The 24,111-nt window shown below is 41.9% G+C and overlaps 3 protein-coding genes across 5 annotated transcripts; 2 read left to right on the top strand and 1 right to left on the bottom strand.

Moving 5' to 3' along the window:
* The first annotated feature begins 1,477 nt into the window (after positions 1-1,477).
* Positions 1,478-7,518, top strand: slc25a43 (solute carrier family 25 member 43). Of its 2 annotated transcripts, none has more exons than XM_068325533.1 (5): positions 1,478-1,892; positions 3,754-3,995; positions 4,178-4,350; positions 5,255-5,389; positions 6,827-7,518. In XM_068325533.1, exons 1-5 carry the CDS (start codon positions 1,621-1,623, stop codon positions 6,896-6,898), a joined length of 894 nt encoding a protein of 297 aa, XP_068181634.1. In that variant the 5' UTR covers positions 1,478-1,620; the 3' UTR covers positions 6,899-7,518. The 2 variants fall into 2 exon arrangements, with proteins under 2 accessions (XP_068181634.1, XP_068181633.1); XM_068325532.1 differs by lacking the exon at positions 6,827-7,518 and adding an exon at positions 5,910-6,820.
* Positions 7,519-7,658: 140 nt separating this feature from the next.
* Positions 7,659-9,748, top strand: slc25a5 (solute carrier family 25 member 5). Its single transcript, XM_068325534.1, has 4 exons — positions 7,659-7,864; positions 8,509-8,995; positions 9,086-9,226; positions 9,333-9,748. Exons 1-4 carry the CDS (start codon positions 7,754-7,756, stop codon positions 9,488-9,490), a joined length of 897 nt encoding a protein of 298 aa, XP_068181635.1. The 5' UTR covers positions 7,659-7,753; the 3' UTR covers positions 9,491-9,748.
* Positions 9,749-20,496: 10,748 nt separating this feature from the next.
* Positions 20,497-23,853, bottom strand: f9a (coagulation factor IXa). Of its 2 annotated transcripts, none has more exons than XM_068325964.1 (8): positions 23,735-23,853; positions 23,313-23,488; positions 23,201-23,225; positions 22,988-23,101; positions 22,117-22,251; positions 21,694-22,040; positions 21,442-21,565; positions 20,497-21,200 (listed from the first exon to the last, which is right to left on the bottom strand). In XM_068325964.1, the coding sequence occupies exons 1-8, from the start codon at positions 23,850-23,852 to the stop codon at positions 20,611-20,613; spliced, it is 1,629 nt and encodes a 542-aa protein (XP_068182065.1). In that variant the 5' UTR covers position 23,853; the 3' UTR covers positions 20,497-20,610. The 2 variants fall into 2 exon arrangements, with proteins under 2 accessions (XP_068182065.1, XP_068182066.1); XM_068325965.1 differs by lacking the exon at positions 23,735-23,853 and adding an exon at positions 23,621-23,730.
* Positions 23,854-24,111: the final 258 nt, after the last annotated feature.

The following is a 24,111-nucleotide window of genomic DNA, read 5'->3' as shown; positions in this document are numbered from 1 at the left end:
AGCTTACACCTACTGCTATGTGCCCACAGACACAAAGGCATGTAGGCTGCTCCCGCACTGCTCTGCTGCATGGAGGAAGTATTCAATCGGGAGGGGGGGCATGCATGAAGGAAGAAGGGAGTATGTTATGTGTATTCTATAGAAATACTGGTGGGTAAGAGCAACAGAGAGACAGAGGAGACAGAGAGGCAACAGTTTCTTAGTGGTGCCCTGTTTGATTGCTGAAGCATTAATTGATAAGATACAGGATGAGTCACCCTGCTTATCTCTAAAGCAAGACATCACAGTATCTTGTATATATTACAAAACACACACATATGACTGATCAAAGCATTTTAAAAGTGTGTTATTCATTGCTCCTGGAAGCAAAAGATATGCTTTTTTTTAAACAAAAAAAACAAAAAACATTTGAGCTTTAAATACTGCCCTGGAATAACTAATGTGAACTGTGACAGAAAGCAAATAGCTCTGAGATTTCAGAGGTGAAAGCCTCATCTGAGTGTGCCCCTAATCACACACACTCAGATGCATCCCTCTCAACCCCCAACAAGCAGACAGAGCATCTCTGATGAGCAGGGTGTCATTACCTCTGGTTGGCCCAGGAAGCCTTTGTGAATGAGCCAAGTGGTCCAGCCACAGACAGAGTGGGATCATCTGTGGTCAGCCCCCGCAAGGGGACAGATGACAACATGAGGACAAGGCAAACAGTTTCTAAACTAGACAACATCAAAACCCTGTACAGTAATTCAGACATAATTAATCATATTGGTGCAATATAAAACATATCAGAGTTTAGTTTAGAACATTTATGGATGTTAAAACAAGAACAAACAATGCAAAGAGGATAATTTCATTTATGTATTCTTTGACCCAAACTCAAAGGCCAGTCTTCCCCCGCTTTCCTGAACAGGAAGTGGAAGTGCATGTCCATAATAAAATAACGTCCTGCAACTCTCTATTGATTCTCTTAGATCAATAGAAATAAATACAAAATGCCTTTAGTTCGCTGGTTTATCGCCAAAATCCCATTCATACTAGAGTAAGATTTATATATTAGAAGTTGAATAAAAAAAATACTGTTGTCCTATTATTTTTCTAATAAAGATGTTTCTGAAAGCTTTGACTGCGAGCGCCAATCAGCGAAGAGATTTCCCTGTGGTAGTCAATGTCTAATTGATAAAGTGGATTGCGGTGTGTGATGTCACAACGTCAAATAAAGCAGTATTTTACGACAACTGAAGCCACGAAAAACATATAATGGAATTATATCCATCCATTAAACTTATTTTTAAAAATTCCAGAATGTTTTTCCTATCCGCTGTTCAACCTCATTGGATCACGTGTCCCCGGATGTCCGCGTCTAGACACGCCCCTGTGCTGCAGCCAAAGGCGCGTGAGCCTTTCAAAACCAGGTCAACGAGCGCCCTCTAGCCTCAGCGCCGCGCCAGTGCAGCTCCCCGTCACATGTCAGGTGAACGCCGCTGGTCCAGGCAGGACACCGACACCTCCTCGGACTCTATATTTAGATGGTGAACGCGCGTAAACAAGCCCATTATCGCCCTCTGGAGAAACTAGAACCCACCGTCGGAACCACACAGTCCAGAGAAGAGCCACGGAGTGATGGCCTCAGTGAAAAAGGATTATAGACTAACTAAGACTCAGAGCTTTATGTGTGTCGGTTTCGCCGGGATTTTTAGTAAAACTGTCACGTCGCCTTTAGAAGTGGTTAAAATCAAGAGTCAGGTGGGAACTTTTCACAGTAAAAATGGTTTCTGGAAAAGTTTTCTTCTCATCTACCAGCATGAGGGACTTCGAGGATTTTGGAAAGGAAATCTGGTTTCTTGTCTCCGGTTGTTTCCATTTACCGCTGTTCACCTCACAACGTATAAAAAGTAAGTAAATTAATGTCATTTTGCTTCTCTTTGCTTTGCGTTACGTTTTGTTTACTTTATCATCTTTTGGGTTTTGTTTACATCGGGGTTTTGCCCCATTTGTGCGACAGTAGTTGAAGACTTTTCAAGTTTATGTGATGAACGATGAGTGTATGGCACTTTCATCGTTCATTTTATTATATCATACACACAAAATCGACATCATTTTTAAAATATTTAATATTTTCTACAGCTGAAGTACTTCCTGTTCAAACGCACCTTCAGTCTTAGCCAATCAGAAGGCTGTATTTGCTCATTCGATTTCTGACGTATAGCGATCTTTATGCCCTGAAGTTTGGCTCACAGGTAGTTTTTCCTTGATACAAGCTCAAGAAACGTTCTATGCAAAAATGCTACTAATAAATTCGTAACATATTCAGATCTATTGTTTGGTCAGAATAACATTCAACATCAAAGTACTAAATTAGCTGTGGTTAGAAGTGAAAGAAATACGCAGCTGTTGATTACTTTTATTTGACACGAATAATATCAATTGTTGCTGAACTGTCTTTTGAATGTATGTTATTTATCAGAATGTTGAATCAATTATCAAATTCAGGATTTAACTATAACGTCATTTTGAAGATCAATTTCATGAGATTCCATCCTCTTAAATCTTAGCAGCAGGTTTTTGTGTGTTCTACGATTGCAAATTAAAAAACACGTTATTTAAAAGAATAACTGAAAATGTCAACTTGGGCTCTGGAAAGTTATGATGGGTATTTTTTTAAAAATATTTTATCAAATATTCAAATGGATTAGTGAATATATTGCCATTACTAGGCACAGGAGTCCACCAGCAGAGGTGAATTACTTTTACATTTATAAAATTGCCAGTTCTATAAAAGCAACCTGACAAAACATAGAAAAAGCTACAAACTACAAACCAAGGATTGAATCCCTTAGTCTTGAATAAAACTGGAGCTAGAGAACATCATTTAGCGGAAGTCGCCTGACAGACAGAACTCAGGGAGTATAAAGGCCTCCGTTCAGCCAACCCTTCTGGGTTACTACAGGGCAAAACCTATCCGCCAACAACACGGCTGATGCGTAAACGCACGGGGCGGAGTCTGGAGTGACGTCAGAGTCCCAGGGCGCAGTCATACTACAGAATCAGCTGAAGCTGACTCTGTAGTATGACTGTCCAGTTATCTGTTCACGATTCGGGACACGTGTGTGTGCAAACACCGCGTCATCCGGACTCAATAAACCACCGTCCGTCGTTGTGCAGCAGCAGATGGAAAGCTTGTCTATCTATGTGTCCACATACACGCGTGCATCGAGTGCTGCACATGTGTCGGTCCCTGACCTTGAAAGTGTTCTGATGAACAAGCACATGGAGAAAATGACGATAAAATGATGTTGAACCTCTTCATAAATTGTGGAGTGATTTCTAATAATACTATTGGTATGTATAATTTAGTTTATACATTTTAATGAAAATGGTGATGCCAGCATAATCTTCCCAGTCCTAAGATGACATGTTTCCAAACAGCCCTCAACAAAGATATTAATTTTACATAAGTTAGACTAAACCACAATTCCAAACAGCTTTGAGGGATTGTAAGACATTATGAAATTAGTCATTTGTGTCACTGATGTCTAACATCAAGCAGAATTATGGAGCAAATTGCTGCATTTTAAACTTTGAACTTTTATTTATTCTGATCATTAACGGACGTAAACAATTGATTTTCTGTCTCTACTCATCAATACATTGACTGATTGTTCGAAAATCTCTATTTCAAAGATGATGAAGGAAGGGTTCAAACAGAGCAGTGACAACAATCGTAGATGTTTTTTTGTGCCCTTCGTTGTCCAGGATAGTCCACCTTCACATGGATGAAGTGGGCTTCATCTCTCAGTGGAGAGCCATATTAGCTGGCGGCCTGGCCGGCGTGGTGGCGACCCTGTTCACATACCCCATGGAGGTGGCAGAGACCAGGTTCATCGTTCAGAACTGCAGACAACCCACATACATCGGAGTAGCTCACACTCTCTCAAAGATTTACAGGAACGAGGGCCTGCATGCTCTCTATAGGGGTTTCCCCCTCACCTTGTTGGGTATGTTTGCAAGTCCGTACATGTCGTCTGTGTTTGTCATTTGTGATTTCGTAATACTACATCTGTGAAACTACAGTTTATGAGGTGACTTATTTTAAAAAAAACAATCTTATATTCTGTCACTATGCTATTACCAGTGATGCACTGAGCTATAACTTGTAGTATATTTGATTTGTCTACAGGTGCTTTTCCCTTTTCTCTTGGGTGCTACGTGGTCTACGTGAACTTGGATAAACTCTGGCAGGAGCCTCCTTTTCGCTTTACTCCCCTTCAGAACTTCATTAATGGCTGTCTGGCAGCAGGAGTGGCCCAAACCCTATCCTACCCTTTTGAAACTGTAAAGCGTAAGATGCAGGTAAGCCACCACCAGTGTAATAATGCACCTAAATCGGTTTTAAAGACAAGAAAGCATGTGGGAATTTTTTTAAATGTGGTGCCAAGCAAGCAATTACACAGTTTTTTATAATAATTTAAATCTTTTTCCTTTAGTTGTAATTGTTCAACTGATTGTCATATTTTAAACCATCAATGCATAGAAAAACACAACAGTTTTAGCTTCATTGCAGGTGAAATATTTCTTTTTTAAATTCAAAATCTTAGCACATCATTGGAAGGCCATGTGTGAAACAATGGCGCTGCAGAGGACAGAGTACTACATCCGGTTTTTATCAGCCTATTATTAGCTTCCACAAGGTTCAACAACAGCTGGGAATGTGAATGTCCCCTGGGTCTGCTGAAGCTATAGATAAGTTCTCTAAAGATAGCCAGTAGCTATCAGACAACAGGCAAGCTGGGATCTCTGTGTGTCCAGTTCATCAAACCATCAAAACGATGTCACTTTACAACAAAGAACAATGACGCCTGGGTTTGGGGTTTCAGCTCACGCTTATGTCCAGGTTAAGCATTAAGGAAGGCAGAGAACAGATGATCCGGGGACGTTTGCAGAAGCTTAGGGTAATGATTTAAACTCAGATATTGTTTAACTCACAGGCTAGCTTTATGGTTCCTTCAAAGCTGTTTGAATGGCCCGATACCCTCTGTCACATGAGAGCCAGGCTGAAGAAGAGTCACAATACAGAGTGACCTTGTCACTCTTGTTCTCATCTATTAATCTATTGATCTATGAATAAGAATAATATAAATATGATTAAGATAAGTGTCGTTCAATCAACAACCTTCTGGTCATGTTATATGTATTTCTGGTTTTGACTGTTTAGACACAATTGCACACTCTTCTTATTCAATTAATCTTTCCTCAGGCGCAGAGCGCTCGTCTTCCCCATTTCGGAGGAGTGGATGTTCACTTCGGTGGAATGATCGACTGTTTCGTACAGGTGGTTAGAAACAATGGCGTCCTCTCACTGTGGAACGGCCTCGCTGCCAACACAATAAAGGTACCAGTTTCACCTACGTACTTCATTTTGAACGGTCTCAATCAAAATTTTACTGTCAGTCATACAGATACAGATGTACTTGTGTTAACATGCAAGTAACAGGAACTGAAATAAGTGCACAAGCTAAGGAACGTGAGTTACGAAAGAACCCCAGGCCTGTGAAAAAGGCAGAATAGGGCGGGGGCTGGGAGCAGGGAAGAGAATTTAGTGTGTAACTGAGAGCACAAACATCACAAGCAAGGTGAACAAAGTCTGTCTCTGGAACAGCATGCTCCACTCTTCTATTTCAGCTGCAGACGTCACGAGAGTAGTTCATCATATCACAAATGACCATCCTACTCATGAGCAGCTGACTGTAAAAAAAGCAACCTAGTAAATTTTAGAAACACTACTGACATTTTTCATAATACCCAATCCAGATCACAACCCTCTCTGTGCGGATCTATGGTGTTTTAATCAAATAATGAGGCATTACACTGAAATATACCCTACTTGACAGACCTCTATCCTGTTGTCACAGATTATTCCCTACTTTGGCCTTCTCTTCACCTGCTTCGAGATGTGTAAGCAAATTTGCCTTTACCGCAACGGGTACATCGTTTCACCCCTGAGCTACAAACTTGTGCCGGGGGTCGACCAGAGTCTTGGGCCATATGAGCTGAAAGAGGTGAAACGCTACTTGAGAAATGGGAACTTTGGGTCCAGGGAGTCATCCTTCGGAAACCGCTGGTGATAGTTCACCCGAGGCATTGTGTCGAGGAAAAATATTGATTGTTGACTTCATTTGACCCGAAAAGTTAATCATCTGCCAAACAGACGTACCTCAGGGTTGTGTTTCTGTGTGCTTGATTCTTAACACTGTGTCAGGCTTCACATCCTACTGTAAGGTATAGCTTTGCTCTTGTATTATGTCTTATTAGCGTCTTTCAGAATTATTATTAACTTATCTGTCAGTATTGTTGGTTTATCAATCGACCATTCGCCTATAATGTATTTCCATTACAATTTTAACAAAAAAATGTGCCTCAACTTAAATATTTATTTTTGTGCTATGTCTGTATATTCAAAAAGGTCGCAAATGCTCTTATTCTATTGTTTTTATAATAGATTCTATTTTTAAAGAATAATGAATGCAGTTTTTTAAATGTTTCATTAGTGTGAGGTGGTAATAAGCCATCAATTACTAATGTGGGTTGTGAGAGGATGTGATAATAATAAAGTTTCAATTATAATCACTTTTTGAATGGTTTGAAAGTCTCAATCCACGTTTGGGAAATACTTCACCATTAATGCATCCAATTTCCATCCATTTCTTCAAGCAATTCCTACCCTACTTATTCATTTTTTATCTTTTCTTTTGTAGTCAGAAAAGGAAAAAACAAAACAAAACCCAATCTCCTCATTTTTGATATTCAGAAATTTTCTGTCTAATTTCAGGCTTGCAAGGATTATTTCTTTCAACATCTACCCCAGATAAGATTGGATAACCTTCATGAATTCCTCAGGTAATTCAGTAAATGACTCATTTAAAAATCCCTCCTACCCTCTGCAAATACTTAGAACACATTTCAGTACATCAAGTCCCCCAGAGAATGGCGCAACAGGGAGAGCAAAAAAATGTGGATGAAATCCTCAGACATTCAAGATGATCAACTCACCTTTAGTCCATATTCATGAAGTTACCGAACAGGGTTAACTTGTTTCCATGGGATGCAAAAAATTAAACTCAGCATGACATTTGAATACCAAAGGGGGAAAGTACTTAAACCGTGTCTGTGTCTTTGTGAACCATATATTTTGACATATATTGTCAGAATTTAAAAAAAAACCTGTCAAAATGTATGTCAGATGTACTCGGGCTGCTTCAGTTTTTAAGTGTGGTTTGCTGATTCAATCATGTCCTCTAACCTGCTGTGGGAATCTGAGCAGCGGCCAAAGGACACGGACAGATGGAGTGACCTTTACCCACAGCAGGAACAGTACTACTGCTGGCCGGCTGCACACGTCATGTGGAATGACTTTGGAGCAAACACCGCCCATCATCTTAAATTTATTTCCAAATTTCCCGTGAGTTGTGTTGATTTAATCAGAGAATCAACACATATTCTCCCCAGCTAACTTCACTCCTTTCGATGGCCGCTGCCATTATGTCCTTGAGTGACGAGAGAGCGCAACGAATCAGAATTCAAGTATATCCATGATCCCGCCTACAAACGTCACGGACGACCAATGAGAAGCGAGAGTGGAAGTTCACAGGTTTTCTGTCGCTCAGCCTCCTTAAATCCCCTCTCTTCAGACTAGGAGGCGGCCATACCAGCTCTACAGGCGAACACCGCGACAGACGGAACCAGGAAACATCTGAAGATGAGTGAGACTGCTGTTTCCTTCGCCAAGGACTTCTTGGCCGGTGGTATTGCCGCTGCTATCTCTAAAACAGCTGTCGCCCCTATCGAGAGAGTCAAGCTTCTCCTCCAGGTAACGTCGTGCTTGGTGACGGCGGACAGGAGTCTTTCGTTAGCTGCCATCTGCAACCGTGGGGGGGGAGAAAAGAGCTGCATTTGACGTCGAACAATTTGGTCATTTGTGATGGAGGACGAATTTGATCAATTTTTTTCGATGGAATTATAACTAATTTGAGAGTATAACATTTTTGAGAGCAGAAACCGGGGTGGTGGTGGTGGGTGGGGGGGTTATAACACTGGTGCAGGAACAGATGAATGAGCAGCGATCCGGGGCGCAGCCGCCTGGTTACGTAACACCCGACCAGCCGCAGGGAAAGTAAAGAAAAAAAGCGTGTCTGTGTGACGGACACACGGGACTAACGGGCTTTTATTAAATCACGAAAGATTTTTAAGTTTAGATTCAGAACGATCACAAGGTCATAGCAAGGTTTGCGCCATTTCTCTTCCCCCCCCCCCATCCTGCTGCATCGGGCCGGGGCCTAGCAGCAGGGAGGGCGGGGCTAGGGGTTGTTGAATGGACACCATCAGACTAGTGCTGTGACGTAGGACGCGAACTGCGTGTCAGGCGGTCACGTGATGCTCAGGATATTCACACTGGTGATCTTTTCCCGGTTTCCTCTTCTAATCCGCTTGTCATACCCTTTTCTCTGATTCCAGGTCCAACATGCTAGCAAGCAGATCGCAGCCGACAAGCAATACAAGGGCATCATCGACTGTGTAGTCCGTATCCCCAAAGAGCAGGGCTTCCTCTCGTTTTGGAGGGGCAACTTGGCCAATGTCATCCGATACTTCCCGACTCAGGCACTTAACTTTGCCTTCAAGGACAAGTATAAGAAGATTTTCCTTGATGGCGTGGACAAGCGCACACAGTTCTGGAGATACTTTGCGGGCAACCTGGCGTCCGGCGGTGCGGCCGGAGCCACGTCGCTCTGTTTCGTCTATCCTCTCGACTTTGCCAGAACACGTCTGGCTGCTGATGTCGGCAAAGCTGGAAAGGGGCGTGAGTTCAAAGGCCTGGGAGACTGCCTGGTGAAGATCTTCAAGTCTGACGGCCTCAAGGGTCTGTACCAGGGCTTTGGCGTGTCAGTACAGGGCATTATCATCTACAGAGCTGCTTACTTCGGGGTCTACGACACAGCAAAGGGTGAGTGTTCAGTATAATACATTCTCCTTAGTGGATGTCCTTGTCTTTTCTGTCTTCTGATGACCATCTTGATTGACATTTCTTTCACAGGCATGCTTCCAGACCCTAAGAACACACACATTGTTGTCAGCTGGATGATTGCTCAGTCTGTGACTGCGGTTGCTGGTTTTGTGTCCTACCCCTTCGACACCGTCCGTCGTCGTATGATGATGCAGTCGGGACGTAAAGGAGGTATGAAAACTCAAATATCATATTGTATTGTCTTTGTTTTCCTTGTCGTATTATTACAGCAATGATGGGATGTCTTTGTAATTGTGTTTTTCCTCCCTCCCCACAGCTGACATCATGTACACTGGCACCCTGGACTGCTGGAGGAAGATCGCGCGAGACGAAGGCCCCAAGGCCTTCTTTAAGGGAGCGTGGTCTAACGTCCTCAGGGGCATGGGTGGCGCCTTTGTGCTTGTCTTGTACGACGAGCTTAAAAAAGTCATTTAAATTGTCTTCGTATGTCCACAGGTCATGTTGTGACGTTTAACTGTATCATATCTTGTACATTTGGAAGGACTTAAATGCCACGTTATATTTATAGGGACCAACTAGTATTTTTACTAGTTGTACCGGGGGAATCTGTTCCGCACTCTTCTCTTGGCTCATGTTTTTTTCTCTTTTGTTTTGCCCATTACCAGAATTTCATTCCCTGAACAAAGGAACCCTTAACGGCACAAAATAAATAAATACAACCTACTAAACAAATCTCTTGTCTGGCTCTGAATTTGTAACAACAAATATGATGGACGTCATCACAGGGACAGTGATGGTGTCCCTTCCCTGCGGGTTTGGCTTCGTGTTTCCGTTTGGCAGCCTCTTGTGTCAGCAGATGTCGTCTAGGTTGTGTTTGAAGGCGAGCCAAAATAAGCAGAGAAATACGACCTGCTGGCTATTTCAACCAAGACCAACAAGAACACGTGACAAAGTAATCAGGAGTTTTTACCCACGGTAATTTAAGACTTTGTTATCTTATCGTAATATGCGCACGAGCGACTTCCTGCAGAGAAACAACCAGACTTATCAAGTGAAGATTACTCAAGCATAAATAAACCTTTATGTCCTGACGTGCTGGAACATGCTTATGCAGTTACAACTCGTGTAACTTACTACTTTAACCTTGAGCTGCTCAGCAGTAGGACATCCATGTGAGAGTGAAAAACAATTGATATTCCACTGATGGATGAACACGGTTAGATGAGTGTTAACAGTCATAAAGGGGATGGTCGTAACCGAAGCAAGCCTGGACATGGTGCACTTCACTTAATAAGGGCATGTACCAGCTTTTCTCCAAAAGCAGATCGAAGCAACTCCTCACCGAGAGTAATCTGGATTTAATGCCTCAAGTGTCTGCAGCACTTCTCAGTCCAAATCTAGAATCATAAACCAGCAATCTGGTTTCTATCAGGGGACTGCCTGCTGGCCATGAGGTCACGGGGCCACTTGGCAACTTTGATCAGTGTCAAGCCATTTTCATTATCCAATTAAAGTGTGGCAGCACCGTGGAGGCATGATTACTTGATTTCATTCTAAAAAAATGTTAAAGTTTCAATTAGGGAGTCATTTCACATGGGTTATGACATGTACAGTCAAATTTTGTCTTCTTTAATAATCCTTAGTCAGTATTCAGACACTGCAGTTAATTTAGAGTCTAAAATGATCACCAAGCTTTTATCAATTATTTGCTCTGAGTTCATCAGGAGTAAAGATCATATTGACTAAAGATCATATTTACGCACTTTTAAAATCTCTTGAATGTAGCTGCAATCTGTGTCTTGGACACTAAACCCAGACTGATCCTAGAAGGAGGACGGAGCCTCCTTTTAGCAACAAGATCAGATTACATGATTTACTCAGCTGGACATATTCTAATCTCCTTCCAGTGAGTCTTAAATGTAACTACCAACTAAAGAAAATCAGTCTTGATACTATTTTTACCACTCCATACCCGAATCCCTCAGTAGATAGCACATTATAAATCCTTTATTCAGCAAGCTGCTCCATTACAGTGTTCAACGGGGACATATTGCGCCATTTGATACTAAAAAATAAGATGAGATAAAATCAATAAATAATAACATATTCAAATTCAGTTCAGCAACATAAATGGAGGAACACAACATATAAAACACTTTAACCAACAAAACAAAAATGAATAAAACAATTTGAGCTGTTTTTTTCTTTTTTTTTTATCAAAGTGAGGAAGTCAGGATGACTACAATGAGCACGTTTAGGCTGTGCACAGCTAAATGTAAAACAAAAGCAAAAGATTAAAAATTTTAATGCTTCACATTAAAAATGTTGTTTCACATTTAAACATGTTAAACAAAAGCGAGGTTTGAAGCATGATACAGTACTGAACTCTCAGCTCCTGCTCAGTGTTTAAGCTCCTCTGCTATGGTGGGTTTTTTTTTGCAGTTATTAGTTTGGTACTCCACCTTATATGATACTAACAGAGCTCGCTGGTTTACTGAAGTAGCATTCACAATGCGGAATGATTTTTGGCAATATTCGGCACATGATTGGGGTGTGATGTCTTTAAGTGGCGCTTTAATTTATTAGGCTTCATGATTTCCACTGGCAGAATTTTTAAAGACAGTAAACATGTAATCTTGGTCTCATACTCTCCTGTTGTGACCTCCTCTTAAAGAGACTCTATCTCCATGAGGGTCTACGGATCACTGAAGCCCCCCTTTACACATTACGCCTTCAGTCACACAGCCTGTTATGTAATCTCAGTTGTTGGACTGGATTACGTCATGACTCCAGGGGTCATATCCTCTGCGGTTTCCGCTCATGAGGGAAAACATTCGACACAAACCACTTCTAATCACAACTAAACTCAAAGAATTACTCAGGTCGATGAATGGCATAAGAGCACACTTTTGCACCACTCTACACACACTGTACAATCCATTCAAGCCTGAGGATCAGCTGTATGTCTGCATAAAGGAGAAGGAAGGAAGTGTTGATAAGAAACATGACCTGCAGAGAAGCGTGACTGCTCGGTGACGCTCTAGGACGGCTTTCCTTCTTTCGTCACTGGAAACTCGCCGAGTTCAGAGAGTAAAATTAGATTAGATTAGATACACTTCCATGATCCCAAACTGGGAAATTCACAATTTGTTTGTGTATCTGGAAATTCAGAAATACATCACCTTGTCACCGTCAAGGAAGTTGAATCTGGTGTTATCCCTATACATCAATAAAGACATTGATTTCAAGCATACCTTTGAATATTTATCTGAAGGACCTGTTTTTACTCATCTCCTAACACAGGTGACCCACAGTTCAACCCAGAAAGCTGGATTGTGTTCTTAATCATTTCCATTCACTGGTGTACTCATCGGTGTGTGTGTGTGTGTGTGTGTGTGTGTGTGTGTGTGTGTGTGTGTGTGTGTGTGTGGTTTTTTTTTTAGAAAACTGTTGTGGAAGAACTTCTTGGTGACTCGACAGATGGAAGAAACCATGTCCCAGATGAACCTCTGGGATGTCAATATCCACACGTGAAGAGATCTCTGCAGCAAGGTGAGGCTTGTTTGAAAGGGGAGTAAGAACATTTGTCTTTGCAGGTTAGAAACACGCTGCGAAAGAATGTTAGAAGCCAAGGTGCTGCTCCTGACTTCAGGCTGCTGTCAGCAGATTTCAGCAGCTGTGTTTTGACTTGACACGGTTGGAGAGGACCATCTCTCCACAGACACAACGGCAGCCGGGAGTGGATGCATGAATCTGTTGTCTGAGCAGAGAACACAAAATATGTTAGTTAATGTGTATTTAATGATATCTGAGTGGAATTTTGCAGTTTTTAAAAATTTCCTCTCGCTTTTTCGGGCCTTATTTAAGCTGTAATTATCTTAGGCCCCGTCCACACGATGCCGGAACTTTTTGAAAACGCTGACGTCTTGCCTGCGACAAAAACCTTTTGTTGTGACAACAAAACACGGAGGATTCCTATTGGATAAATTTTGACTCAATACTGCCACCACATGGTTTGGCATGCTTATAGCCGTCTTCGAAAACGCACTGATGCGTTTACGTGTGGACGGAGATTTTTTTGAAAACGCTGTCGTGTGGACGCGAATCGTTTTCGAGGCGTTTTTAAAAAGTTGCGTTTTCAAAAAAATCCATCATCGTGTGGTAGTAAAGCAAAGTCAACAAGGCAGCATTAGCATAGGATGTGCTGTATGACAATGGTGATATTAGAGTTATGGGCCTGAATACTTTCTAGCAGTTTTTCCTTAGCACAGCATTTTAAGGAGCTTTTAAAGGACAAAGCGTTCTTTGAATATCAATACATGGACTGTGGTGTACAGTAGATTCCATTGAAGCTTTCACTCTTAAAGCGCACAGGAACACAAAGGCCTCAATTGTGATGATCTGTCTCCACCTACAGGTACTGCTTCACATTTATGGGCCTCAAAAATAAAACCATGAAAAATGGCAGAAGGAACAACGATGTTGAACCGTAAGTCTGCAAATCAACCCCCACCTATCTATTTGAATAAGCTCACTTGAAAACCTCACACTGTCACGGTTTTTAACTCCACCCACTACCTGTCAATCAAGTGCCCAACCAATCACGGCGCACCTGCCAGGACTCACGTGAACAATGTGGCGTAAGGCATCGGGCAGTGAGGCTTTCTGTTGCGGTTACGTCTTTCATCCACACGACAATGCAGATATCCAGGATGAAAACGGCGGCCAAAGTGAATTTTTTTGTAAACGTCGGGTCTGTGTTGCCGTTTTGACGCTGTAGCCGAAACTTCGTCTATCCGGGGGGCATTTCCCTGTGACGAAAACCGCTGTGACGTCAGTGTGTGTGACCCGTGTCTACATGTGTTAGACATGTTATTTTCTGACTTGCTTATTTTGCTGATATTTTTATTCACAGGCTTTCTGTAAAATGCCACACACTTCAAACCCATGCCAACTGATATTTTAGCATCCAGTAGATGTTGTACTGTTTTCTAATTGTTTTGTTAAGTAGTTTTTTTTTATTGTGGGACAGCAATTTGCACAAATTCGGTAGAATGACCCATATATAAAATCAATTATGGACAGGCAAAGTATGAATGTCTATTGATTGATAAGAAATGTGTTTTTTTTCTCCAAAATTTAGAGGGGTCTGGGGCTTTTTTAAAAGGCTGAAATGGATTAAAATGGTTTATTTACGTTTAATGGAGAAATGTTGTTTGACTTAGGAGCTCAGTCACAGAACAGATTAAACTCATATCTCAGGTTCTTCTGTATTAATGTGGGCTTTAATGCTCCCAGGAGCCACGAGGGGGCTTTCATTGACCTCTCAGCTTGTGGATGAACAAATGCATTGTGTGTTGTATTTTCAGATGGAAATCTGTCTGGAGCATTTGATGGTTCAGGAGAGGGAGTTGGTGATTTCTGTCAACACTGTAGCTCAAACAGAACAGGTAACGGACTTTTATCTTGAAGTCCATCCAGAGCAGTTGTGCGTGTTCAAAACCGGAAGGAGGAACAAGAAACAAATCGTCTTGTTTATCAAATATATATATTTGCCCTAATACAATATTTCTAAACAGATCTGGGTTCTCTGTCCCTAACACAAAATTTTTGTGTTGTATGAACCGTGACAGGAGGCAGGAACAACACATTCCAGAGAATCTCAGATATTTATTATGCACGTCACCAGGCTCCACCTTAAGGATGGGCCATTATACATTAGCTCATATATTGTACATCGTGTTGTTCTCTGATTGGTTGCTTCTCCCTTATACGGTTCTCCAGTGTCAGTCTCCACCTACAACAGAAAGCCAAACAAATTACACAGCCGGCGTCCGCCGCTAAACAGTGGACGCCCATTACACAATGTATTTAGCTATACATTATTAAGTGAAATGTAACGTGAATACAAAACTTGAAAATATACTTGATTATATTCTCCTTCACTCTCAGAACGTTGAGCAGCCTGGAATCAAATGCACAGGTTCGAATAGCATTACTTCTTTACTGACTTTGTTTACAACATGAGTGACTCACAAATACATGATGAAATACGCACACTGTGCTTTGGTGTGTTTCTTTGCTTCTCTTTCAGGAGGTGATGGCTCGAGCTCAGATCATCATCCTCCATGGCCACCAGCTGTCGTCTGGTCACCAATACGCCACAGCTCCCATCATGCAGCGCTGCAACGAGCTCCGACACTACTGTGATACAATTGATGCTGCTCTCAAGACCAAACACTCCTGTCTTCGACAAACACACCAGCTGCTGCTTTGTCTTGGACAGGTATTGGACACAGCAATGTATGCATACACACACACATTGGATCTGCTTCTATGCTAACGTGTGTTTTCTGCATTAAGGCCCAACACTGGTGTGATGATGGAGCATATCTCTTGGCCAATCAACTAGTAGAAAAGTTCCATTCTAAAGAGGTGGCCCAAGCTGCCTTGAGAGATATTGAGAGGTTCCTGGAGGGGGCGCCATCGGTGCTGAGCTCCGAACCCGACATCCTGTCCATGGAATATGAAGCTGTCATCACTCCTCGGCTGCAGGTCAGTGACCTAAAAAACCTGTGAAGACTGAAGTCATCATTTCCATGTTTGTCTCTCAATATCAGTTCTGTTTGAACTTGACGTCACAGCTTGTGGTCCTTCCTTTATGTCCTCCCCTCTCCTTTAGGCTCGGATAGGAGACATATTTGAAAAGCATGCAGCAGTGCAGCAGATGATCCAGAACCGACAGGCTTCTCTTAGGAAACTCACCAACAACCACGTACGACCGGTCCTCTTGGTGGCCCCCAGACCTGAAAACCCCCCACGCTCCAAGTCTCCGCTTTTCTCCCCCAAGCATGGTACAAAAACACAATGAATGTTCAAGTCACAGACTTTTGCAGCACATTTTTTTAAACGTGTAGAGTGAATGCCGCTGTTCTCGAGCAGAAGTAGTGGTTATCTTTAGTTTGCTGCTCTGATTTCTAAGATGGACTCTAAGCTTTGTACAAAGGAGCCGACTCCCCAGCCTCCTCTGGTTCCCAGGCCCAGTATGGGGTCTGATCACTACCCCTATGGCCTGGTACCAATCCCACTCCACCTTGCATCTTTTCTTTAGGCACCACAGTTACATTAACACATCACAGGGTGCCACTGAGAAGGCCTAAGGTGTTCCTGAATTAGGGTTTTGGGGAGGCAGGACACTTTTACAAACAGGCTGTAACAAGAGTGGTGGGGATAATAAATCCAGTGGGAGGCAGCTGACTGCTCTATTAATCATTATAGCTGCTATATGTGGCTGATGTACATTAAAGAACCTTTCATCTCCCTCTGTCCCAAGAGAGGTTCCACAAAGCCAACTGAATACAGCGTTAGCCAATTAAAACCATGTGAGATCTGGTGTTTTCACTTCATGTGATTGTTTCTGCTGCGCCGCTGTCTCCATCACAGGACGTGGAGGCTCAGGGTTAATAGGCTTCTCTCTGTGTTCATTCGCTTTTGTTTATTTCTCCCTGATATGATGTCGTACTAATGAAAGCAATAACTGGATAGAATGAAAGCTGTAATGAACCTCTGCGAGGCCACATCTTCACACAACAGTCATGAGAGAGAAGAAATGAATGGGAAGGTTGTTTGTTACCTTTGGGTGATTTGTTTCGGTACACCCATAGATGCTCATGCAGGCACACGAGGTTTTGGATGACCTTTGACTATCATGTAAGGCGTCAGCTACTAAGATCAAAAGTATCTTAAGATCTGCTCATGCTGGCTGCACCTGCAGAGGATGCCCTGTTATTATTATTGATTACCAGACATGTCAGTTACAGCTAAATAATATTTCTTGTTTTAAGCCGTGGATCCCCAAAGGTAGGCTCCACAGGCAGGACAATGAAATCTCTTTGAGGCCAACATGTGCACGATGTCATAAACAGGATAGTTAATGATTTCATGTGGTTCTAATCCTACCGTATTCCTCATAAGAGCATATTGAAGTCTGCTGTATCTGTAATACAGTCACACACCTTGATGAGCTGTTGCTGCTGTTGTTGTGGTGGATTCTTCTTTGAACAGGGGATGGTTTGAAGTTCACATTCGACCTGTCTCTACCTGGGAAGAGATCGTCACGTGATGCAGGCACCAACTGAGGCTTTTACAGCCCATTTATTGTACTGAGTCTGGTGTGTGGGTGGTTATGGGTTAATATGGTGCTTGTTTCCATCTCTTTGTCTTTTGAGATCTAATTCTTGACTTTCAACCTCTCTGGGAATCCAGGGTTTTCCTGCAGGACCTTGAAGAATGTCTGGAGGCTCCTGAATCCGTGGGGGCTTGCTTCCTGGAGCGGGTGAGATTACATCGTAGCTGTTTTCTTTTTTAAAAGTATATAATCTTTGTTTATTGTTTCCTTTCCTGTCCCTCCAGAAAGAGAGTTTCCAAATGAATGAATGCTACTGTCAGAACAAACCTCGCTCTGAGGCGCTATGGAGACAGTTCTCAGACTGTTCCTTCTTTCAGGTCAGCTAAACTGAGATTTCGCTTTCAGTGGTGTTCTTGTTCTCTTAGTCTAATGCAAGGTGGGTTTAAAATGAATGTGTTTCAAGCAAAAGATATGAGCGCATGTCAGTGGTTTGATCATCACAATTATTAGAGTGTAAATCAGAATGTCCTTGTACAAGATGCTAAACAAAAAATTGTTCCCAGTTGTTGTGTGAAGGGTTGTGTCAGTGGACAAAAATAGAAAAACTGTGGCTTTGCTTTGGAACAAACATCCAAATCATTCTGTAAAGACAATGTACAATTTCCTTTATTTCATCACTCTTTTCTTGACTTTATTTTTCATCATTCAGGCTGCGGGAAAATCTGAGTCAGCAACAAGAAGGCGTCATGGCTGCAGCAAACTTGCATCTGATTGTAAAGGACAAGACACTCCTTCAGACTAGGGGGTAAAGAAAAGATAAGGGCTTCCAAAGATGATGGCATAATATTGAGTTGGTTTTTGCTCTGATTTTTTTTATTTTTTATCCCTTTCTCTTGTAGAGCCAGGGAACCTGAAGATGAGAAAGCTCAGCTCCCCATAAACAAGATAGCACAGAATGTCAACGTGATCTCAAACTGTGGATGGTGGACAGCCAGAAGGAACAGACTGAGCCATAGCTGTCTTACACCTCACTAGTCTGCTCCCTCCTGCACAGTTCAGTCATCATAGAGACCACCGTGGGACCCCGCAGACTCCATGTTCTTCCAGGTTTTGATTGACAACCTCCTGAAGCCAGTGTTTTCTAATGGACAAAGGCACTGGAGCTTTTCAGTCGCTCTTTGGATTCTGATCCTGGTGGTAATTTTTTGTCTTGGCGCTCTCAACCACAATGCACACGTAGTGAGGATGTGAGGTTCCCATTGCAGCATCAGAGATATCTGTGAAACTTTTCAATCTTTCCTCATCCCAGCTCGTACCTGAGATCCTCTCTGTTCCCTTTTTTCTCAGTGGGTGCTGGATGGACGGCAACGCAGGAGTTGCCAGAACCATTTCTTAAAGCAGAGACTTCTGTCATTGGCATAATTTTTTTAACATCATACCTCAGTTTTTCATCTTTGTGTGTCTTTAGTCATAATTTTCCATAATTAATTGTATTTTTCTCACATTTCAGGCAATATGGAGCATTCTTGTGTGCAGTCTAGGAGTTAAAATGCCAAAACGTGCCATGCCATAATGCCTTTTTTTACTCCTGCTGTCTTGGATTCGCTGTACTGTTCGTTGTGCTGTTTGCAAAATCAAATTCTCTGCTTTACTGTTGAACTTACAAATACTTAACAAGCACTTTAATAGTGTGGATGGGCAAGAAACAAAAAAATCCACCTATTGTCTACTGAATGTGTATTTCTCTTCCTGTTTTTGCCTCTCAGTGTATTTTTCCTTATTCATGCTGTTGTTTGCTTTGTTTATTCTTGAATGTATGTCCCCCCCACCCCACCCTGGAGGCACCAACTGAAACGTCAGTCATAATATAATGTCAGATGCAGCACACAATAAAGATTGAGGGCAGCAAAGTCCTCGGAGTGTGCAGGAGACAAACGGGAGGCTGGTGGCGCAGAGCTACACCGTTCTCCTGCAACACACCTGGAGATCTGTCAGTCACAGAGAGGAGAGATTGAGGAGAACAAGAGGAGCGACTGAGGAGAACAAGAGGAGCGACTGAGGAGAACAAGAGGAGCGACTGTGCTCTCCTCCATTATGGAGGCAGGTCGAGACGTCATCATTAAAGCTCTGTTAATCCTGGGTTCCTTATTAAAAGGGATCATTGTGCGAACACAAAATATACCCTCTATGCCACATTTTTAATCAAATATTAATTGCAGACTTATATGAATTTAAGGCATCAAATAGAAGCCCCAGTTGGAGGGCTGCCTTTGACACCCTCTTTGATATGGATATGAGTCTTGCAGCAGTGGCACATTTTCTAACTGGTTAATTTATTTATGCTGTTGTCATGTTGTTCCTTCACATTGTGACGTGTCTGTGAAGCCATGAGTAAACTTACACAATTACTAACTTTACAGGAGATCTGCTTGACTCACATATAAAGAGCCCATCTTGTTCATTATGTCTTATATGATCAAATCATTGTTTTTTTTCTGTAATTTTAATCTGAAATGCTGCACATTTTGCACAGTTTTTCCAAGTTGTAAATCAAAAAGAAAACCTGCTTAAACTATTGTGTATCCTGATGAGCCATCTAGTCTGAGCTTGTTACAGAGTGTTCGTCAAAGAAAAGTGAATGGAAATTCTTTGTTACGATAATTGTTTTGTTAAAATCATTTTTAAAAAACTACTAAAGGGCTGTTCTGTTTCATTCATCCTGTTTTCATCTATGATTTCTCCTTATTTTAATGTAGGACAAGTTATATGAAAAGCATTTTAAGGAAGACCCAACTTTTTTTTTAATAGTACACATTAACAACACACATTAATTTACAATTAAAATAATTTCAGTCCAATAAAAAGTAATTTAATATTTAGTCCAACTCTACAAACTGCAAAGTCCTGCATTTACTTTCATGCATGAATGATGGAACATGCAGCACCAGACTCACAGCAGGTGGTCTGTGATGCTGCTGGACTCTCACATATGTATGTTTCTGGCGTGTCATCAGTTAATCTAATGGGGGGGAATAATCTGAATACCTGTACTTCACTGCTGTTCGATGTTAAAAAAAACTTCCCTCTTTTTTCTCTCTGCAACTCAAGACCACTACTACGTATTCACCAGCAGGGGGCGACATCTGTTACAAGAATGACGTGAATTCAATGTTCTTTGCAATAGTTTTACTTTCTGTTCGATACTTAAATCAAAATTTTAATTAATTAAAATTGATCAACCCCCTGTTAAAAATGCCATCACTCCACTGGTGCTGGAGATTAAGATTATAGTAGAGTATCACTTTAAAGTTGAATGAAATAATGAAAATAAGAATCACACACTACAGCTCTCTCTCGTTCTCTGTTTCTTTTCAGAAAGCTTTTATGAAAGGATCAAGAAAACACCTAGTGTAATTAATATGTAATTAATACAGAAGCTCTGAAAAAAAATCAAACTAAATTCAGTTTAAGAATCAGGATCTTCTACATCTAATGTCAGTTTATGCTTCGTTGATCCCATCACATGTTTGATCCAGCGGTAATAAAGAGACACTCGCGTGTAAACGCCATATTTCCCTTCCTTTGCGCATTCTTCCCCCCAACTCACGATACCCGTCAGGAACCACGTGTCATGAAAGCGGTTGGAGTGGGGGCCTCCGCTGTCCCCCTGACAGGCATCTTTTTCCTCATCGTAGTATCCTGCACAGAACATGAAGGGAGTGACCCTGGAGCTGCTGCTGCGTTTACACTCAGTCCGATCCGTGTAGGGAACTTCGACCTTCTGCAGAGAGCTGGATGTTAATCCCAGGAAGCGTGTTCGTCCCCAGCCGCTGACCGTAGCCGGGGAAGATTCCTTCACCAGGAACTCGGTGAAAGCCATGGGCCCGATGCAGATGGGCCTGACTGTTGTGGAGAAGGCGATTGGGGATTTGAGCAAAAGCAGAGCAATGTCGTGGTTGTACAGGCTGACGCTGGCGTTGTAGCGTGGGTGTATGTGTTCTTCCAGGACCTGGTAATTTTGCTCTGTGTCTTCATGGATGTTCAAGTCATGCTCACCTGGAGGGAGAAGAAACATACTTTATTGTACCCCAGCAGGAACATTATTTTTTTTCCATTCTGTTTCTCACATGTGTTACAGACCCTTGTGCTCAGGCCCCTGCTGCCCGATTTGACTAGACTAGGACTAGAATATTATTAAATATTTTTACACCTTTAAAGAGGAGAAAAATATGTTCAATATCAGTTATTATTAATCAATGGTTTAAGCTCTACTAATCTAAGGTGTTGTGACTCTTACCCACTCTGATGATGTAGGAGTCTTGTGCCTCCATCAGGCAGTGAGCAGCAGTGACGACCCAGCGCTCACTGAGAATTGAGCCTCCACAAAATGTCGACCCGCTGTGCTGATCCACCACAGCTACCTGAGCGAGACAGTGGGACGGTAACGTAAATGGTAAATAATGACACGCAATGCTCCTGCTGCTTTTTTTCCCCTTCATGCATTTCATGTGACACAGTCTGGCATGCTTCACTCTTCACACTTTAGCACCTGCCATGGGATCTCCCCTGGAAGCACGAGGTCCCCACCCACGATGCGCTTAAAGGGACTAAGAGGCCCCTCGCTGGAGTCCAGTTCGTAGCTGGAGTCCAGGTCATCTCTGTCCCCGATCGCCTCCAGTCCATCTGGTGATTGGGTTTCCGCAGAGATGTTCGTGGCTGGAAAAGATGTGGTGGTGGTGCTGGCAGGAGTCGGGGATGGCGATGTCGTCATGGTAATGTTGATGGTCGGCGATGATGCTGTGGTGTTTTGCAGGGTTGCGTTTAAGTGGCCGAGCAGAGACCTGGTGGATATTGAACTCACCTCTGTCAGGGCTGTTATACCACATGGAAATTCAGCTGTTGATTCAAGGAAAGGGGAAATAGTGTAATTAATACAAACATCTTCATGAAAGACTACAAAACCCATCCATACCTTCAGGCTCACAGTTGAGCCCATCTTCCATCAGCCTGTACCCTAATGCACAGGAGCACTTTGCTCCAAATGTTCCCATTATCTCACAGAAGTGCATACAGCCTCCGTTGTTCACGTCACACCGTTTTGTCAAAGCTGAGGACAGAAAAAAAATACATGAGTAATTATGACATCCACGCAACGCATTAGTTTTGTATTGTCTATATTGAGATTTTACTATAAGTGCCAAATATATGACTTGTCCTGTGTGATTAATTTGAAACATTTTTTCTGTTCATTAATTTCTGCATTGAAATGAATGTGATGGATATATAGTGTATGTATATATATATATATATATATATATATATATATATATATATATATATATATATATATATATATATATATATATATTCATGGACTGTGTTGCACTGCGATGGATGGACAGACACCCAAAGAGTGAACAAACCAATGACTTTCCTCATGATAACTCAATTAAATTAATTTTGTTAAAAAATAATGTAGTTAAATCTGCTCTTCCTCATCCCTTTGAGCTGATGTTAACAAATATTGAACATATGTTCCAGCTATGAGTCATTTAGACTTTTCACACAGGAGACAATCGGGCTGCTGTTTTTAGAATATCCAAAATGACAAACCTTGTCCTGAGACCTAAAATCAGACTGACTGAGGATGGGAGCCACAAATTGAATTTCCAAAGATTGAAACAAACAAACAAACAAACAAAAAAACACCTGGCAGTTTTCTCCTTGAGATTAATATGGGATCAGACTGGGTCTTATATCCTCAGAAACTGTGGCTCATCCAGCATCCAAATTGAATTTGTTCCGATCCCATTTTAAAATCAAACAACAGGACTTTCTCTTACCGATCTCACAGTTCCTGCCCGTAAAGCCGGATGGACACGTGCAGCTGTAAGAACCCAGGTGGTCTTTGCATGAACCCTCGTTCAGACATGGGTTTGATTTACACTGATTGCCATCTGAAGAAATCCACACACACATTACCTCAACACACAAACACCTAAACCACTGTTGCAACATCTCTGTCATTGTCTGTTTGGGTTGGAGCAGCATCTTACCTGTGTATCCTACCCAGAATGCCATCTAAAATGCAGATAAGTCTCTAGTGAAAATGACTAATAAGAGTAAGAATTTGTACAAAGTATAACACCATAAAAAATTAATACCCACTGTCTTTTCATCGTCCTCAAAAACCTCCCTTGCTTCTTCCAGGTCACACTGTTCCTCCATACACTCTCTCTCCAGGTTGCCTTCCAACACCTCCTCAAACACACCGGTGTTGTAGCGTTTGTGTCTCTGCAGGACTTTGTCGGCTGACTTATCGGACAGGAACACGGGGGCTGAGGCTGGGGTTAGAATATGCAAAGGAAGAAATAATGTTAGGGTATGTGTGGATATACTTACTGTATATATCTATAGTTATAAATAATTGTCTTTATCTTGTAGTTGAGAATGATAAAATAGTAAAGACACATTACCTTACAGTAAATAAAGAAACCAGTCCGCACCTGCCTTACATACCGACAACACCAAACTTCACAACTAAAATAAACCTCAAGGGAGAATAATTCATCTAAACTGATCAAACATACCTCCAGAGACCAGATGAAGGTCCAGAAGCAGGAGACATAAGAAAGACAAAGAAAACAGTTCCATTCCAAACAGCTTTGATACACACACACACACACACACACATACACAAACACACATACGCAGACACACTGGACAAAGTACAACTCCCCGTTTGCACCCACAATTAGTTGCATGTTTGTTTAATGGAAAACATTCTGCCTCCATCTGGTAAACGCCAGGGTGTTGACATTCATACGTACCAGGAAACTTTATTTATAGATGAGCAAACAGTAACAAAATCATGGAGACTTTATAATAACGGGACTCACAGAACCATTCTAATACTTTTACTAAAAGTAGTTTTGTAATGTAAAAACCTTGGGCTCTGACTCTGACC

Source organism: Antennarius striatus, chromosome 10 (genome assembly GCF_040054535.1).
Source record: "Antennarius striatus isolate MH-2024 chromosome 10, ASM4005453v1, whole genome shotgun sequence".
Lineage (NCBI taxonomy): Eukaryota > Metazoa > Chordata > Actinopteri > Lophiiformes > Antennariidae > Antennarius > Antennarius striatus.
The sequence above is the reverse complement of the archived record's forward strand: the minus strand, read 5'-3'. Positions and strand labels throughout refer to the sequence as shown.

What these genes read in the sequence shown, in the direction of transcription:
- slc25a43 (XM_068325532.1), top strand. Translation starts at nt 1,621, where the DNA reads ATGGCCTCAGTGAAAAAGGATTATAGACTAACTAAGACTCAGAGCTTT. An exon ending in CACCTCACAACGTATAAAAA is followed by an intron (nt 1,893 to 3,753) that starts GTAAGTAAATTA and finishes TTCGTTGTCCAG; the next exon opens with GATAGTCCACCTTCACATGG. An exon ending in TTTCCCCCTCACCTTGTTGG is followed by an intron (nt 3,996 to 4,177) that starts GTATGTTTGCAA and finishes ATTTGTCTACAG; the next exon opens with GTGCTTTTCCCTTTTCTCTT.
- slc25a5 (XM_068325534.1), top strand. Translation starts at nt 7,754, where the DNA reads ATGAGTGAGACTGCTGTTTCCTTCGCCAAGGACTTCTTGGCCGGTGGT. An exon ending in GAGTCAAGCTTCTCCTCCAG is followed by an intron (nt 7,865 to 8,508) that starts GTAACGTCGTGC and finishes CTCTGATTCCAG; the next exon opens with GTCCAACATGCTAGCAAGCA. An exon ending in GCAGTCGGGACGTAAAGGAG is followed by an intron (nt 9,227 to 9,332) that starts GTATGAAAACTC and finishes CCCTCCCCACAG; the next exon opens with CTGACATCATGTACACTGGC.
- f9a (XM_068325964.1), bottom strand. Translation starts at nt 23,852, where the DNA reads ATGTGTGTTTGTGTATGTGTGTGTGTGTGTGTGTGTGTATCAAAGCTG. An exon ending in CCTTCATCTGGTCTCTGGAG is followed by an intron (nt 23,489 to 23,734) that starts GTATGTTTGATC and finishes TTCTAACCCCAG; the next exon opens with CCTCAGCCCCCGTGTTCCTG. An exon ending in CAGGGGAGATCCCATGGCAG is followed by an intron (nt 21,566 to 21,693) that starts GTGCTAAAGTGT and finishes TGTCTCGCTCAG; the next exon opens with GTAGCTGTGGTGGATCAGCA.